Source organism: Vulpes lagopus, chromosome 19 (assembly GCF_018345385.1).
Source record: "Vulpes lagopus strain Blue_001 chromosome 19, ASM1834538v1, whole genome shotgun sequence".
NCBI lineage: Eukaryota > Metazoa > Chordata > Mammalia > Carnivora > Canidae > Vulpes > Vulpes lagopus.
The window spans coordinates 45,274,015-45,290,764 of record NC_054842.1 but is presented as its reverse complement, the minus strand read 5'-3'; the positions used below and the strand labels follow the sequence as shown (position 1 = coordinate 45,290,764).

At 35.2% G+C, this 16,750-nt stretch overlaps 1 protein-coding gene across 2 annotated transcripts in view; it reads right to left on the bottom strand.

Annotated features, from left to right (window-relative positions):
* RNF13 (ring finger protein 13) overlaps positions 1-16,750 on the bottom strand; it is a 150,411-nt gene that overhangs the window by 112,771 nt on the left and 20,890 nt on the right. For both annotated transcript variants that reach the window (XM_041734007.1, XM_041734006.1), the window contains 2 exons: positions 12,191-12,320; positions 6,759-6,839 (listed from right to left, as the gene is read on the bottom strand). In XM_041734007.1, coding sequence (XP_041589941.1) covers positions 6,759-6,839; positions 12,191-12,304 — 195 coding nt within the window. In that variant the 5' untranslated portion in view covers positions 12,305-12,320. The remainder of the gene's footprint in view (positions 1-6,758; positions 6,840-12,190; positions 12,321-16,750) is intronic.

Genomic DNA, 16,750 nt, shown 5'->3' with positions numbered 1-16,750 from the left:
TTCATAATTTTTAATAAGTGAAATCAGCCTAAACACAATAACTAATGATAAGATGATTGGTTACATTATGGTGTAATTCAAATATTATTTTTTAAAACTGCATGATGACATGAATGCATTTATACTTACATGAAAAGATATCCATATTGGATATGCTATGATTTTGACAAATTTTAAGAAGCTGCAAAACAGCATAAACACAAAGTGAAGGCATAAATGTGTCTAAAAAACTCACATGGTTATACCCAAGTCTACCATTATAATCTCTTGGTTGTAGAATTATGTATGATTTTCATATTCTTCTTTATAAATGTCCTATATCATCTTAATTTTTATGATGAGCATATATTGCTTATAACTAGAAAAATATTTTTTCATGGGAAGAAAAATTAAAAATTACTTTTATAAAATATCAAATTGAGAAAGCCAGCAAGAAAATCTAATGAACATTACTAAGTGAACAAACAACAAAGATGCCCAGTAACCAAACAGGGAAGTGCAGGGTGTGCTGAGTTAGGAGATCAGACATGTTAGCCTTCTTTGACTTACAATGTGGTTGGAAACTAAATAGTACAATGTGGGTGGGTCCAAGGATGATGGATGAGACTAGGGCCCAAACTGGAAGAAAAAAAGCCAAGGTTGGATTTGGGGAATTCTACATGAGCTGGGAGGGTTATGTGTAGACTTTCCATGCTTTCCTTCAGGCCCTCCACCCCCTTACTCTTTCTCCCTACCTCCATACTTCTCCAAGTAATAAATTGTCATAATGAAATAATTTTTGCTATTCTCCACACCTAACGAAATGCTCTATTCCCTAGTAAAATTAAAAAATGAATGAGCAATCATTACCTTTGAAATTAACAGGAAAAGATTTTAAAAGCTCAAAATTCACTGAGGAGGCATTCTTTTTTATACCTTTGTGCATTTGAAAAAATGTATTGATTTTAGAATTCCTATTTTTTGTATAAACAGGTGTGGTGTTACTTCTTAATTTAATGGTTCCATTTTCTATTTATCCCTTGAAAGAGGAACTCTAACCTTTGTTATAGACTACAATTGAAGGTGATATCATCACAGTTAACAGTTCCTAGGAATGAGGAAGCTAAGTATATTCAGTCTAACCAAGACTCCTTCATGTCACAAAACTATCAAGTGTTCTGGAAGGGAAAATACAAGTAGCTGCTCTTAAGCATCTTCCCTACAAAGAAAACAAAGAAGCATCACAAATAAGGCATCCAGGGGGATCCCTGGGTGGCTCAGCGGTTTAGAGCCTGTCTTCGGCCCAGGGCATGATCCTGGAGTCCCGGGATCAGGTCCCACATCAGGGTCCCTGCATGGAGTCTGCTTGTGTCTCTGCCGCTCTCTTTGTGTCTCTTGTGAATAAATAAATAAAATATTTAAAAAAACAAAAACAAATAAGGCATCCAAACAATCATGTTTCCTTGCAATATTTGCATTTTCCTTCACTAGAGAAAAAAAAATCTTTTAATTTCAAGACTTTGTATTAAACAAAATCATTTCTTCCAAGAGAGTCCCGAAGTTTAAATTTTCAAATAATAAGTCTAGTTTGGGGAAAATTAACTAGTGATAACATAGGGTACTAATTTAAGAATACTGATCAGGAGAAATAAATCATATATAAGAATACATATATCATAAAAGGTACAAACTATCTAGAACCTTTGTTCTAGATATGAGGAATGATACGGTCAAGGACACATTTGCATCCCATGACCTTCATCCTCTATGTCTTCTCCTTATCAACATGAAGAACATACACTAAGTACTAGATGACAAAAACACTGTATACAATGATCACGGTATATCTAGTCTAAAAGATTTTTGCTGAAAATAAGATTTACCATTGATAGCTGTACTCAGGAAATCTGATGCTAGCTTTACCAAGGCTTCCTTAGAGATAAATCTGGTTTTCAATTTTTTAATAATCATCATTATCTCCTTTACTTATCCAGTCACTTCTTAAAAGTATATAAATAAGAAACCTAGAATAGTTTGATCCTCCTGAGACTAGCCTTCAGTGTGTAACTAAATTATTCTAACTATATTAATAATAAACCAAGAGTCTAGCAGGAGATCCTGCAAGCATGACAAATCTACAAGTAAAACCTTGCCTGTTCACTGATGCTTTAATAGTTGGTTATTTCAAAAAGGTAAGAATAGAGACCTATTTTACACTATACCATTCTGGGTAGATTAAAGACCTCATGAGCATGGAGTAGGGGATATGCGAAAAATTTACAAGTTTTTGGAGGAACAGAAGAAGGTCTAATGAAGACTAACGGAAACTAATTCCTTGTGAGTGTCTAACTCTGGACAAGGACCACACCACAGAGTAGTTCATTGCCAGGCCTCTTTCAAGGTATTTAGACTTCAGGGAACAAATTGATGCCATAGATCTTCCCTTCATATCTAAGATACAGCCACAAAACAGACACAAAACAAAACAAAAAACAGCCAATCAAAAGCTATAACTGAAAACACAGAGTTCACCCCAGGTAAAAATATCAAATCTTTCTTTTAAAACTTCTACAACCTACTATTTTAAAACTATTTCCCTGCTCAGCAGGGAGTCTGCTTCTCCTCCCTCTCCCCTTCTCCCCCACTTTGTGCTCTCCCTCTCTCTCAAGTAAATAAATCTTTAAAAAAAATAAAACTTCTCTAACCCTAGCATGCCATATTTTAATCCATGCAAGATTCACATTTTTATATTAAAGCTCAAGTTTTCTTTGGCTCTCTGATTTTTAAATACTTGAATATATTTTTAAATGACAGTGGAGGTTGAAAACCTCTAAATACCGTTAGCTTAATATTGGAGCATATGTACATGGAATGTAAACACAGAATTTCAACTGACATGTGTTATACCATAAATATCTGATCTCTTATAAATGGCAGAATCCAAGAATATCAAAAAATCTACAGATACATAATTTATGCCTACAAAAACTATTTTAACATACTTAATTGGTTTTATAGACATTTCACTACAGAGAACCATCCCCACTTGATCACCATCAAGTTCTCCTTGTAAACAATAATGAACAGGCTACCATTTGTGAATTCTGATTCTGGGCAATGGCAAGCCAGCTATGCAAATATAAGACTCACCCATAATGATCTAACAATCTGTTAGAACCATTCTCTCCTTACTGCCCCTGTATCTCACTTCCTGGGCTTGCCCTATATTGTCACAATGGAAAAAAAGCAGGCAGATCCTTAAAACTATTCTTTCTTTGGCAGTGAATAAGCAAATTTGTCAAAACATCTTTCAAATGTAAACTGAGTTTATAATAGCATAGTAATAGAGGAACACCAGTAAGACTATGGTTATCAGGAGTTAATGCAACTCTTTAAAACAACCTTACTAAGCAGAAAGGCTCTTTAGTAAAAGGATGGTTTGACTCCTTAAGCACAATGAAAGAAAGGCTGCCAGCTCAAAATCATCCGTAAGCAGAGAAATGCAAATTAAAACAAGATAATACTTTTCACCCATCAGATTGGCAAAGGTTAAAAAGACTGATAATAACCAGTATTGAAAAGGGTGTAGAAAAAAATGGGTATTCTCATGCACTGTTAATGGGAATAAATCAGTACAGCCTTATGGAAAGGTAATTTAGTGTATCTATGAAAATTCCAGATGTTCACACCCATTGACTCATCAATTATACTTCTCTGGGATCCCTGGGTGGCGCAGCGGTTTGGCGCCTGCCTTTGGCCCAGGGCGCGATCCTGGAGACCCGGGATCGAATCCCACATCAGGCTCCCGGTGCATGGAGCCTGCTTCTCCCTCTGCCTGTGTCTTTGCTTCTCTCTCTCTCTCTCTCTCTGTGACTATCAAAAATAAATAAATAAATAAATTAATTAATTAATTAATTATACTTCTCTAAGTCTCTATCTTAGAGAAATAATTTATTTGTGGATAAGAAACAAAAATATCTGTTAATGGGAAATGACTAATAAACTATGGTCTTTCATTACAGAATGCCATGCAGTGCTTAATAGCTGCAGCTGTGGAAAGATCTCTAAGACATAATGCTAAGTGTGAGGATGTGCAGGGAGGCCAATTACACAGTAACATTGTAGTGAGTATCTGCCATTCATAGTGCCCCCAAATTTTCTGAACCCACTTTCCCCAAACTATGGATCCTATCTTTCGAAAGCAGACTAAAAAAACCAAAAATAACAAAATCTATAAACTGTGTTAGCCAGCCTCCATAATAGCTAGTATTTCACTAAAGTATGTGGTAGTAACTCTGTGGCCCACAGTCAGAGCAATCAAGATGTTAGATTTGTGAAAACAGTCTGGCAAAGAGTATTTCCTTAGCTAGGGAAGCAACAGAAGCAGAATGTTTTGAGGTAAGATCACAGAGGTTCCCTGATGGGAGAAAAGGTGCTATGCTTTGGGGGTCAGTGGCTGCATCAATCCTTTCTCAAGGAATTTCTACAAGGAAGTTCTGTGTTTTGTTCCTGACAATCTGGAAACTGCCTCTCCAGAATATGATACTCTAGACATCTTTATCCCCTCATAAATCCTTTTCTGGGTAAATTACCTAGAATTGATTCATAAAAATTAAGAAACTTTTCATACCTACAAATGGTAATCACTTACGAACTTTTTGAGTTCATGAATTTATGAACTAAAAAGCACCACATATTCAGAAAAAGATCTGAAGGTCTTTAAGGTCACAGTGTATTTAATGCTGAAGAGGACAGTGGGATTGACATGTATAGATGAAGAGAGGGTAATGGAAGGCTTTTCCTTTTTCTTCTGTATGTGTCTTTTCTATTTAAATATTTTTGCAGTGAGAAATAGTCCTACAATGCTGGGAATTTTTTTTTTATAATTTAAAATCTTCAAAAAATTAAAAACTAGCCTGGGTGGCTCATCAGTTGAGCATCTATCTTTGGCCCACGGTATGATCCTTGGAGTTCCCGGGATCAAGACCCACATCGGGCTCCCTGCATGGAGTCTGCTTCTCTCTCTGCCTATGTCTCTGCCTCTCTCTCTCTCTCTGTGTCTCTCATGAATAAATAAATAAAATCTTTTAAAAAACTTAAAAACTAGTATGTCCCTCCCAAAGGGGACTTCCATCCTAAATGACAATAATAGTTTTATGGTACTTAAATGTGGAATTTTAAGAAAGGAAAACCTGAAAACATTCTGTGGCACATACACACAAGTATTTTAACTTATGTAGCATAAAAATCTCATCTTGTAATAGGGAAGGACTTTCTCACCATGATCACAGATATAGAAGGAAAGCATAGCAATTTTTAACTACATAAACAAAACTACTGAAACTTTAAACAAAGTTAAAAGATGAAGTATAAGCCAGAAAAATGACATGAAACACATATAATATGGCAAATAATAAATTTTTCCAGTCTATAGAGAGTTCTTAGAAATCAGTAAGAATAGACATTTTAATTTAAACATGGGCAGAGAGGGGCACCTGGGTGACTCAGTCAGTTAAGCATCTGCCTATGGCTTAGATCATGATCCCAGGGTCCTGGAACGGAACCCCTCACTGGGCTCCCTGCTCAGGGGACAGTCTGCTTCCCTCTCTCCTTCTGCCCCTTCACCCCTCCACTCTTGCTTGTGTAAATACACACTCTCTCAAAAAAATAAAAAAATATTTTAAAAAATAAAAATGGGCAAAGAGCATTAACATGCAATTCACTCTCGCATTCACATGCACACGTTCACACATACACAGGGCAAAAAATCTTAAGATGTTCTCAATTTCAATGACTTTTTTTTTAGATTTTGTTTTATTTACTTGACAGAGAGAAAACTGTGCACAACCAGGGAGAAATGCAGGCAGAGGGAGAAGCAGGTTCACCCCTGAGCAGGGAGCCCAACGCAGGGCTTGATCCCAGGAATCCAGGATCATGACCTAAGCTGAAGGCAGATGCTTAACTGACTCAACCACCCAGGCGCCGCCGTTAGATTGGTTTTTCTTTTAATCATTTAACTAAAATTTGGTAATATCTAGTATTGGGGAGGGTTGGGGTTTGAAAAAGACAGTCTCAGACACTATTGGTGGGAATCTAAATTGTCTCAAGCTTTCAAATGGCAACCTGGAATATACAATAAAATTTTAAACCTATGTTCCATAAACAAAGCAATTCTACATCTGGAAATGTATCTTATGCAAATAAACAGACAAATACACAAAAATAAAGACATTCACTGCAGCACATTTATAATAGCAAGAACTGGACAACCTAAAAATCCACATGAAAATTTAAACAAATAAATATGCAAAAATCCATAATATTTCATGATACTGCAAAACTATCCAGGCATTGCAAATAAAAATATAGATCCCTCTCTAATACTATGAAAAGATGTTCTAGATGGAGAAGTGAAAAGGCCTGGAAACCAAGTAGCATGTCTCTATTTAATATTAAAATATGGATTCATTATATAAGTAAACACATAAATATATGCATACACATACATCTATAAACACACACACTCCCCACACACAGCACATATCTTAGAAAACATGTCTGAAATACATACCAAAATGTTAACAGTGGCTAGTCCAGAATGATACAATCATAGGTTATTTTCATTTTCTTTATATCTTTTGAATAGTCTAAACCTTTTACAAATGTTTATGTATGAGTTTTATGATAATAGTAAGAAATTTTCATTATTTAAACAAGGAATAAAAATGACCTCACTAAATACTTTGTGCTTTTACCACATATTATTATTACTTGCTTACCTTTAAACCTTCAGCTGGAAGTCTATAACCAAATCTTGCTGGAAGGTCATCAAATGTCTGAGATGCATTTTCAAAATTATACTAAATATAAAATTAAAAACAATCAAGTTACAACCAATTTACACATAACATTAAACAAAATGTTTATTTAAGCTGTCATTTGATTTATTATTTAAGTTGTCACTTCATATTTCTGATCCACTATCACAGCTTAACACAATTAAATCAACTTTGTAATGCACATCCGCTAAAATAGCAAGGAATATATACCATTTACTACATATACAACTGCTTAGATTCTGATTTCACATAATTATTGTGTGAAATTAAACCACTTTCTACTTTCTGGGTTCTTCCCTAGAAAGGAATTTTCTAAACACATTATTTTCCAGCAAGAGTTCCCTCTGACTTTCTCTAAAGGGTCTGATTTAATAGAAGAGATATTTCTGGCTCTATCTACAAAAGATGGCTTTTCCCCAGAGAAAGAAGAAGCATCAAATCATTTTTAAGAAATTGACTTTTCTATATAATCTGGACATTTTCATCTAGAGCTAAACAATGAAAGGAGTAAATTCAATGAAATACATCCATATAGAGAACCAAGGCTTTCAAACTCTTAAACTTTCCCCTTCCTTATACAGATTCCTATGCTACAGTATTTATCAGTTCCCTTTTTCCTTTAAAAAAAAAAAAAAGGAAAAAAAGCAAGAGTTCTCTGTAATTGTAGAAGATAACAGTAATGATAATTGTAAAATGAGTTTGCTGTATTATTTAAGAATGTTCAATCTGCTATACAGAAAAGAGAAACAAGGAAGATAGATGAAACTAAGCAAAGATAGTAAACAAGTAACTTCCGAAACATAGGCAAAGCTTTCATGATGTATTAGAAGTTAAGATAGCTTTTTGCAAACAGTAGGCCAAAGATAGAAAAAAACAGAACACACTGTTTTGAATATAGGTAAGATGGATAGAACAAAGCAAGAGTGTTATGTATAGGTAGCAAAGGATAGTAGGAAAGGATCAAGCAAACTTTAAATATTCACAAAGCATGGATTAGGTCACAAATCCAGATTGAGAGTTTTGTCATCCTTCAATCAAATGCCCACTGGTGATCCACATTCTAAATTCACACAGCATCTGCCAGAGACAAATAGAAAAACACTCTGCAGGTTAACAGCAAGTTATAGCTGTGTTCAGATGTAAATATCTTGAGTCTCTTCAATAGAGCAAACAAATTTTGGATCCAAAAACTTTCTATCTGTCAATTCCCCTTATTCACCCTCAATTCAGGTCCTGGTAACCACTGTGTGACCAGAGAAGCTAATGCAACATTGAGAGAAACTGAACAAACTAATAATTGCCAACACAGGATTTGGGTGGTGTAGTCCTAGCATTTCACTTGAATCTTATCCTGATTGTCTTAACATACCCATGTTTTACCTGTAATTCTCATTCTAGGTTTGTGATTAATTTAATATAATGTGTGATTCGAGCATCTGAATTTGGTCACTAAATCTATCTATTCTGTTATCTCTGGGATAATCAGCCTGATAGCATAGCTGGAAGCCAACACTGCTTCAGGGTAATTTCCTATTGTAACAATAACTCATACTTACGGAGTGCTCTATGGTTTACAAAGTGCTTTAGAGTCACAAGGGCTTTTTATATCCATTATCACAATGTATCATTTAACCTCTTAATTAAAACATCTTTAATTGATTCAAGTGTTAAATTTGAGAAAGTCATTTAACTCCTCCAAGACAAAGACACTATTGTAAAATAAAGAAACTGATCTAGATCAACATAGATAGACCAAAGGAAAAACACAAGTGTCTCCAGGCAGTACCTTTAAAAAAAAAAAAAAAAAAAAACTGTACTTTTAAAATCAGGAAATGGAAAATACAACTGTACTAAGTATTTTTTTTATCACTTCCTAGTACTGAGGAATTTCACTTTTTTGGTTAAAATATCAGAAATAAAATGTCTATAGCTTGAACAACAATATTTGCAACACTGCGACTTGGAGTAAGTTTTGTTACTGAGTGAGATCCATTTTGAAATTGCTTCATCTTTCCATTAACAGCAAAATATGGATTGTCCCACACGGCCTGTCACAATAACAACTGTTTAAAAATAAAAAAATATATATTCCTATCATGAACAAGACAAACATACATCTTTAACACAAAAGTGCTTTATATTTTTAGTATTGGAGGGTGGGCTGCTGCTCATGAAATTAAAAGAATGTTCACTGTTAAAATTCTTGAAGTAGAAAATAAAGTTATTCCTCTCTGTAATCCCATCCTCAGTGACTGCCACCTAACAGTTTTAATCCACCTCTTTTGAAAAGGACTTTTCTTAACCTATTCTTTCCTCCCACAGAAGCTTTAACAGAAGGTTTAATTTATAAAGTAACAAACACTAACAATTATTAAGCATTTATGCTATCATGCTAAACATCTGACAATTGTGGTTCCCTTATTTAAACCTTACAAAAGCCCTATAAAGTCTGTCACTATTTTATCATCTTCATTTTACAGAGTGGCCACAAAATGTTGAAAATAACTTGCTCTAGTAGATTAGAGGAACCAGGATTCTCACACAGGCAGTCTGGCCCCAGAGCCCTAGCTCTTAACTCACTGTCCCACACTGTCTCTCTTACAGTCTCATTTCCTAAGTAAACAGAGACTTAAGAGATATTAAGCTATTTGTCCAAGGTCATGCAACTGCAGGGTGGTAGAAATGGAATTCAACTCACATTCTAACTCTGTTGCAGGAGCTCTTAACAACGATGCTATATAATCCAATCCATTCACACTACTAACCACTGGGTGCTTCTCTCCTACTCTGCCCACTGAACCTCACAACCACCTACCAAGCAACAGATTCTCTCTGACAAATCCCTAAAACAGAATCAAAAAGTAGATTGGGAGTAAACCAGAATTAGGTTGACTCTCTTTGAAACTACATTAAGATGGATACAAATTCTCAGCAAGATCATGGCACAGCTCAAAGCTAACTAGCCACTTGTACCCTGTGTACCTCAGAATAGACAACAACCATCTGATTATCTCAAAAGTGTAATGCCTCTGCCAAATCTAAAGTTTCATGTTTCTAGATATAAACCCACATAATTAATAATTTCTCATTTAATTTTGGGTCAAAGAGAGAAATGATGAGAGAAGACATGATGAGGATGAATTGCTAACAGAAACAACAATAATCTAAAGTACCAAGGACTAGATGCTAGTAAAAGAAAATATGAAAGAAATCTCCAAAGAAAAGCTATTAATTGGTTCAAACATTTATTGAATTTCTACTGTAAAAAAAATGAATTTCTACTGTATAACTCTCACTAGGCACTAGAAACTAAATGTAGTAAGACACAATCCTGCCTTCCGGGTACTCATGGGTCTAGGGGACTTACTGACAAGTCAGCAACACACTATAGTAGCACCTCCATATTCTCTTAGAACTCTAACTAGTTCGACAAATACTATTGCCAGGGAATTAACAAATGGGAGAATTCAACTGCCAAAAACAAAATCATCTGAATTTTATTTTTTTCAAAAACAGCATCCTAATACCAGTCCAAAATGGACCAACCTGATGTCCAATTTATTTAAATCTGTATTACTACACATTCAGATTTCAGGATGTTTTCATTCAATTAAAAGGAAGTGCTACCATTTTCTGGTTCTTGACTCACTTCCTTATAATGCTTGTGTTACCACATCTAGTTCCTTTGCCTTTATATTTAGTTCCCCTTTTTGCTAGTTACGTGCCTTCACAATCTACTCTCCTCCAGCTATGTCTGCACCATCAACCTTCTACCCTTTAGTGTCAGCATAAAAGCCTCCATTTAAGCAACTCCCATGCTAACGGTTCCTTCCCCAGATTATATCGACATACATTCCACACATTTAGTGGCCTGAAACATAGAGAACGCTGCTGGCAAGGACTGACTGTACTTCTATGCCTAATATTTTATTGTGTCTACATTAAAAAGAAAAAAAAACACCTCAGGAAGTCTCATATACTGCTCGAGGTAGTGGGTAAAGGATGAGGAGAATGATAATTATAATGAAGATAAAAAAGATAAAACATTTACTATGTGTTAGGTACTGTTCTAAGCAGTTTACCTTATTTAATTATCACTACTACATACCAGTTTACAAATAAAGAAACTGAAGCACTTACAGTGGCTAAGTAATTTGATTAGGATCACACGGCTGGTTTTAGAGTAGTTCATTAAAACTTATTTAGCCCATCACATAGCTGAACCTTAAAATAACAATCCACTTCAGGTAAAAAGTAAAGAAGCAAGACAGTGTGGTAGATATTACAAAGAACAAAGTTGGGAGGGGAGAATATGGAAGAAATCAAAGGAAAAAGAGGCTCACGGGAATCTTCATTAACTGATCAGTCCATAAATCCTCTACTTCATTTCAAAAGTCACCCCCAAAATATTCCAGGGCTTTGGGGACCAATTTAGAGGAAAATTTGCAGGCCAACGGACTCTTGGTCCTTAAAAGTTCTACTTCAACTCCATCTAGACTATTCCAGAAAAATCTAATCAATCAGTTCTCTACTAAAGAGGGTAACAGAGGTTGGTGAGTTTCATAGGGATTAGAATTGCTAAGATTCAAAAGTTAGGATACAGAAACCAGCCTGGCTCTCCCAAATTCTGCAATGATCCTAGATACCTCCCCAAGTACCACAGCATACAGAAACATGACTGAGGGACTACATGAAGCTTTGGTCAGCAACAATTCTGGCCCTTCTGTTTCTAGGATGACCTAATGTCATTAAGCAAATCACTTATACCCAGAAATTAAAAATTATAAATCTTTAGCATAATACCTAGAGTAGAGATATACATAAATACACACACAGTTAATTCTTCTTTTTCTGGCTTCACAGAAATGAGAAACAAAATATGTACACTTCCCAGCATAGAGGACAGTAAGACAACCTAGAAAGAACTACTAAGATTTTGAGGAGCAATCTTCTGTAAAAACTTTTCTCAAAGACAAGATTATTATGCTTCCCTTCTTATTAACGTTAATCTGAGCTTGAAATTTTCTATAAGAAAAAAAAAGAAATTTTCTATAAGCATTTTATATAATTTTTCAAAATATCACTATCAAAGTCATTAGAGCTACACTAATTAACAAGAAAAACAGTAAGATTCTACACAAATACACAGCATGTAGATACTCGTGTGCATGAGCACTCATGAGAGTGCATATACACTCTCAAAAGCACCAACATTAATCAGGTACTTATTGTATGTCAGATCTTATGTTAGATATTAAGCAATAAAAAGATGAGTACGGTCCTCTATAGGTAAATGTCTTATCACTTAGGGCTTTTTAAAAGCTTTTCTCTGAAGTATACTTTTAGACACGAATAAATTTTATTATACTTACTGCTAAAATGTCTGCTTCTACAGGTAGTAGGTTTAAGAATGCAAAGAGCTGGACAGTCAAGATGGTATAGACTTGTGTGGCCGATAGCATGAGCATTCCTATGGAGAGCAGCATTTCGCTGTAAAATCACCTGGAAGGCAAGCAAGTAACAATGAGTTCTGGTGCTTTGCCCCTGAAAACAAGTCATTTCATATATTAATTCTCGATGTCCAAAAATCCCTTAATTACAAACGTGTTAACATTAAAATTAAACATATTTCAAAAGCATAAGAATTTACACAGGTTTGGACATTTAGGTAAACATTCAGTTAGTCAACAACTACATAACTCATGGTGACTAAGCTCTGTATTTTAACCACAAAACAAATATCCTCCCACAGTTCTCAGTGTGTAGTACAGCTTGTCTACTAAGTCAGTTGTGAAGGGAAATAGATTTCAAATAAAATAATGACTAAAAAACACTTTACAATTTTTACAATCTTAAAGAATTTTTATACATCTTTTATATATAAAATAGAACTTAAAATTTTACAGGTAAATCTACTTTTTATTTATTCTTGCATATTGTACCTACCTTAGAGAAAGAAAGAAAAAAAAAAAAAGTAGCCATATATTATAAGGTAACATGTTTTGCCCTTTCCCTCTTAACAATATATACCACCTTCCTTCTCTCCATCCTAATGGCAATAGTGCAGCTACCTTTTCCAACTTCATCCAATTTTCTACACTAGTGCTTATCTATCTCACAACAAGAAGATATCATTAAGAACTAAACAATAGTCCTTGTTTGGACTAAATTTTCTTGGTAGGCCTCACCATTGGTATAACGTACTCTTTTAAAGATGAGAACAAAGTTTGCAACAAGGGCCTTTATAATGAATTATTTCATTAAATGCCACCGACTCAAGTAATACCAATTTTGATGATTACCATTGATAAAGCTCTGTATTTGGAGACTATCATAGAGGCTCAGACTGTGACCGATTGACACACTGAAAGAGAAATACCTCTGAATACTTTTTGAACTACCTTCTTACAAAGCCATTAGACCAAAGAATAAATAAATCTGAAAACCCATCAAATTTATACAATAGCTCTATGCCACAGAGACAGAAAGTAGATGGGGGCGGAGGGAGGGGGAGGCTGCAGTAGGAGTCAAGGAAGGGGTAAGCACCTAAGAATAGGGAACGACTGCCCATGGTTATGGGGGTTTCTTTTTGAGGTGATAAAATTTAGATTGTGGTAATAGTCGTACAAGTCTATAAAAATATTAAAAATCACCGCTGTTCACTTTAAATGGGTAAATCTTATGATGTGTGAATTATATGTTGATAAAACTTTTTTTAAAAGTACATATTTGTTTATATTAGTTTCTTAGGTAAAATATATAATACACTCTGCGCAGGAAAGAGTTAACGTGGCAGGCCTGAGCCTAGATCTTTAGAAAGACCTCCTTACAGGGTTGGCCTTTCACAGGCATCTGGGAACTTAGATTTCAGGAGGGTTCCTTCCCATCATTCCCTGATAAGAACAGCTCATTGTGCCCAAACTTTCCAATGTGATTATATTGAAAACATATTTTCTTTCTGGGAATCTGAAATTTTGAACATGCTAGGCAGAGGGTGCCTAGAGGAACAGTCCCCAGTAGAAGAAACCCTGGGCACTGAGCTTCCCTTTAGTCACTTCATGTGTTGTCATAACTCAGTGCTGAGGAATTAAGCACATCCTGTGTGACTCCATTGAGAGAAGACTGTTAAAGGATTATATCTGGTCTTCTCTGGACTTTATCCCTTGTGCTTTTTCCCTTTGCTAATTTTGCTTTGTATCCTTTCACTGCAAATAATCATAGTTATGAGTACAACCAGATGCTGAGTCCTGAAAGTCCTTCTAGGAAATCACTGAACCTGCAGGTAGTCTTGGAGATTCCCAGCACAACCACACTAGATAATTTCTGGCCAGAAATCATACCGTAAAAATATGCAAATCCTTACAAAATAAGGTATAGTCACTACTAAACCTTGTTAGAAAGAATATGCAGTATGTTGACTACTAACCTGAGAAACTTAATCTGAGTAAAAACTATGACCTTCTTTGTAAAGTTCTGGAATTCCCAGCCAACTCTGGGGTAAGGAGAGGGAAAATAATTCTAAAGGTATAATAACCACAACTATTACTGATCACTAAGGGCCAGGCATTTCTCTAAGCATGTTATCGAGTTAAACTCATCTAAGCTGAACAACTCCCTTTTCATAGATGGGGAAAACTTAGGTATTGGTAAGTAACTTACTCAAGGCCAAACAATGCATAGTGGCAGAGCTGGGTTCAAACCCAGGCAGCTTCCAAAACCTACACTCTAAAGGCCAACTGACATCAATAATCAGGTTGATGTTCAAAAGGTAATGACCCTATGCTTATCAAGAGCTTCAAACCAAAATGCTCATGGCACACCAACTGCTGGATTCTTTCCTTTTACTCTGGATAGGGAGGAGGAAGAGGAAGAAAGGGGGAGGGGGACTGCATATATGTGTATTTAACAATATGCAGTAAATTTGTTTATACTTATTTTTTCTTTTATTGCCTTTTTAAAAATAATATTCTGGAGTTTTTATCATCTATTTACAAAACTAGTTCTTGTTCATTGTAAAAAATGCACAAAAAATTAAAATCATTCATAATGACCAAATTAAGGAATAACTAGTATTTGTATTTTGATGTATAATCTTCCATTCTTTTAGTTATATGAACATTCAAATATATATGTAACAAGATTAAGGATATGCTATATATACGCATTGTTTTGTTAACTGTATTATTTTCACTTCATATATTGTGAATATTTTCCTAATTCATTAACTATATCTGAAAAAATTAAAATTTCAACCTTGTACCTACATCTCCTTGAGAACCATTGCAGACAGGTCAAGGAGGCCCTCTGGGGCTTTCATACCCTTTAAGCATTTTTTTTTTAATTTTAATTTTAATTTTTTTATTTTTTTTAAGATTTTATTTATTTATTCATGAGACACACAGAGAGAGAAAGAGAGAGAGAGGCAGAGACGCAGGCAGAGGGAGAAGCAGATTCCATACAGGGAGCCCAATGTGGGACTCGATCCCGGGTCTCCAGGATCATGCCCTGGGCCGAAAGCAGGCGCTAAACCGCTGAGCCATCCAGGGATCCCTGCTTTTTTTTTTTTTAAAGGTATTTCATACATTGGGTTTCCACACACGACTTTGTTTATATAAAAATAAAAACTACTGGTTTAAAACATAATGTACAATGACCACATGCCATTCCATCTGAATGTGCTATAATAGATTTCATGGAATCTCTATTAGTGGAAATTTCTATCATTATAAACTCTGCAATAAATACACTTGTTGTTAAACCTTATTAGGCACACTCTTGGTTTTTTTTAAAGTCATAGAAGTGAGTGGTAGTATTATAACTGGCAAGAAATAGGAAATCTAGTATTTGACAGACCTAGGTTTATGCCGTAGTACAGACACATACTTACAGTATTGAGACAAAATGATTAAGTTACTTCATCTGTAAAAGCAGACTATTTAGGATTTAAAAAGACAACTCTGGAATAAATACAAAAATGCATATAAGGACTTAACAGCAGTGAAACATAGGAGGAAGAGAGTTTGGGTGGTGCTGCAAATAAGCAAAAGAGGAAATACTGAAGAACTAGTTAGTGGAATGAGTACAATTTGGGAATTTTTTTCACTTAACATTTGTGAAATATTCCGGTGGACATATAAACATATAATGATAAACAGAAGTCAGGAGCTCTACCCAAAACAGTGAGATTTAGGAATCATCAACAAATAGATGGTAACTACAGTGATTTTATTTTGTTTATTTTTTTAAAGATTTATTTATTTATGACAGACAGAGAGAGAGAGAGAGAGAGAGAGAGAGGCACAGACCTAGGAGGAGGGAGAAGCAGGCTCCATGCCGGGAGCCCGACGACGCGGGACTAGATCCCGGGACTCCAGGATCGCGCCCCAGGCCAAAGGCAGGCGCTAAACCACTGAGCTACCCAGGGATCCTCTAAAGTGATTTTAATACAAAAGTGAAAATTAAAAAAAAAGAAGAGGGCTAAAGAAAACTCTGCAGAATACCTGAATTTAAGGGTCAAAAGAAAAGGAAAATAAAGAGATTGATTTCACAGAAGTCAAGAAAGAAAAGAATTTTGAAATCAATGTGGGGGGAAGGCAGGCAGTTAGTCAACAGAAGTAAATGATAAAGAAGTGGCAAAAAATCTAAAATCTTCAGAATCTGCCCAACCTAAACAATTTATTCCCTAGTAGTATCCTTGGTCTGATCAACTCAGGATTTCTAAGAATGCACCCAGCTGTCACCAGCTCTGTATCTTCATTTACTAATCATTTACTGAAAGTGTTAATGTCAACCAGAACCCCTAACTGGTATTCAGGGTGGGAATGTACCTTTCTTCCCCATTACAATTCTTATCAGCCTCTTATCTTTGAATGTATTCTACTACTGCAGCTTCTGTAACAGAATTAAATAAAGTATTGCTTGTTGTGACTTTT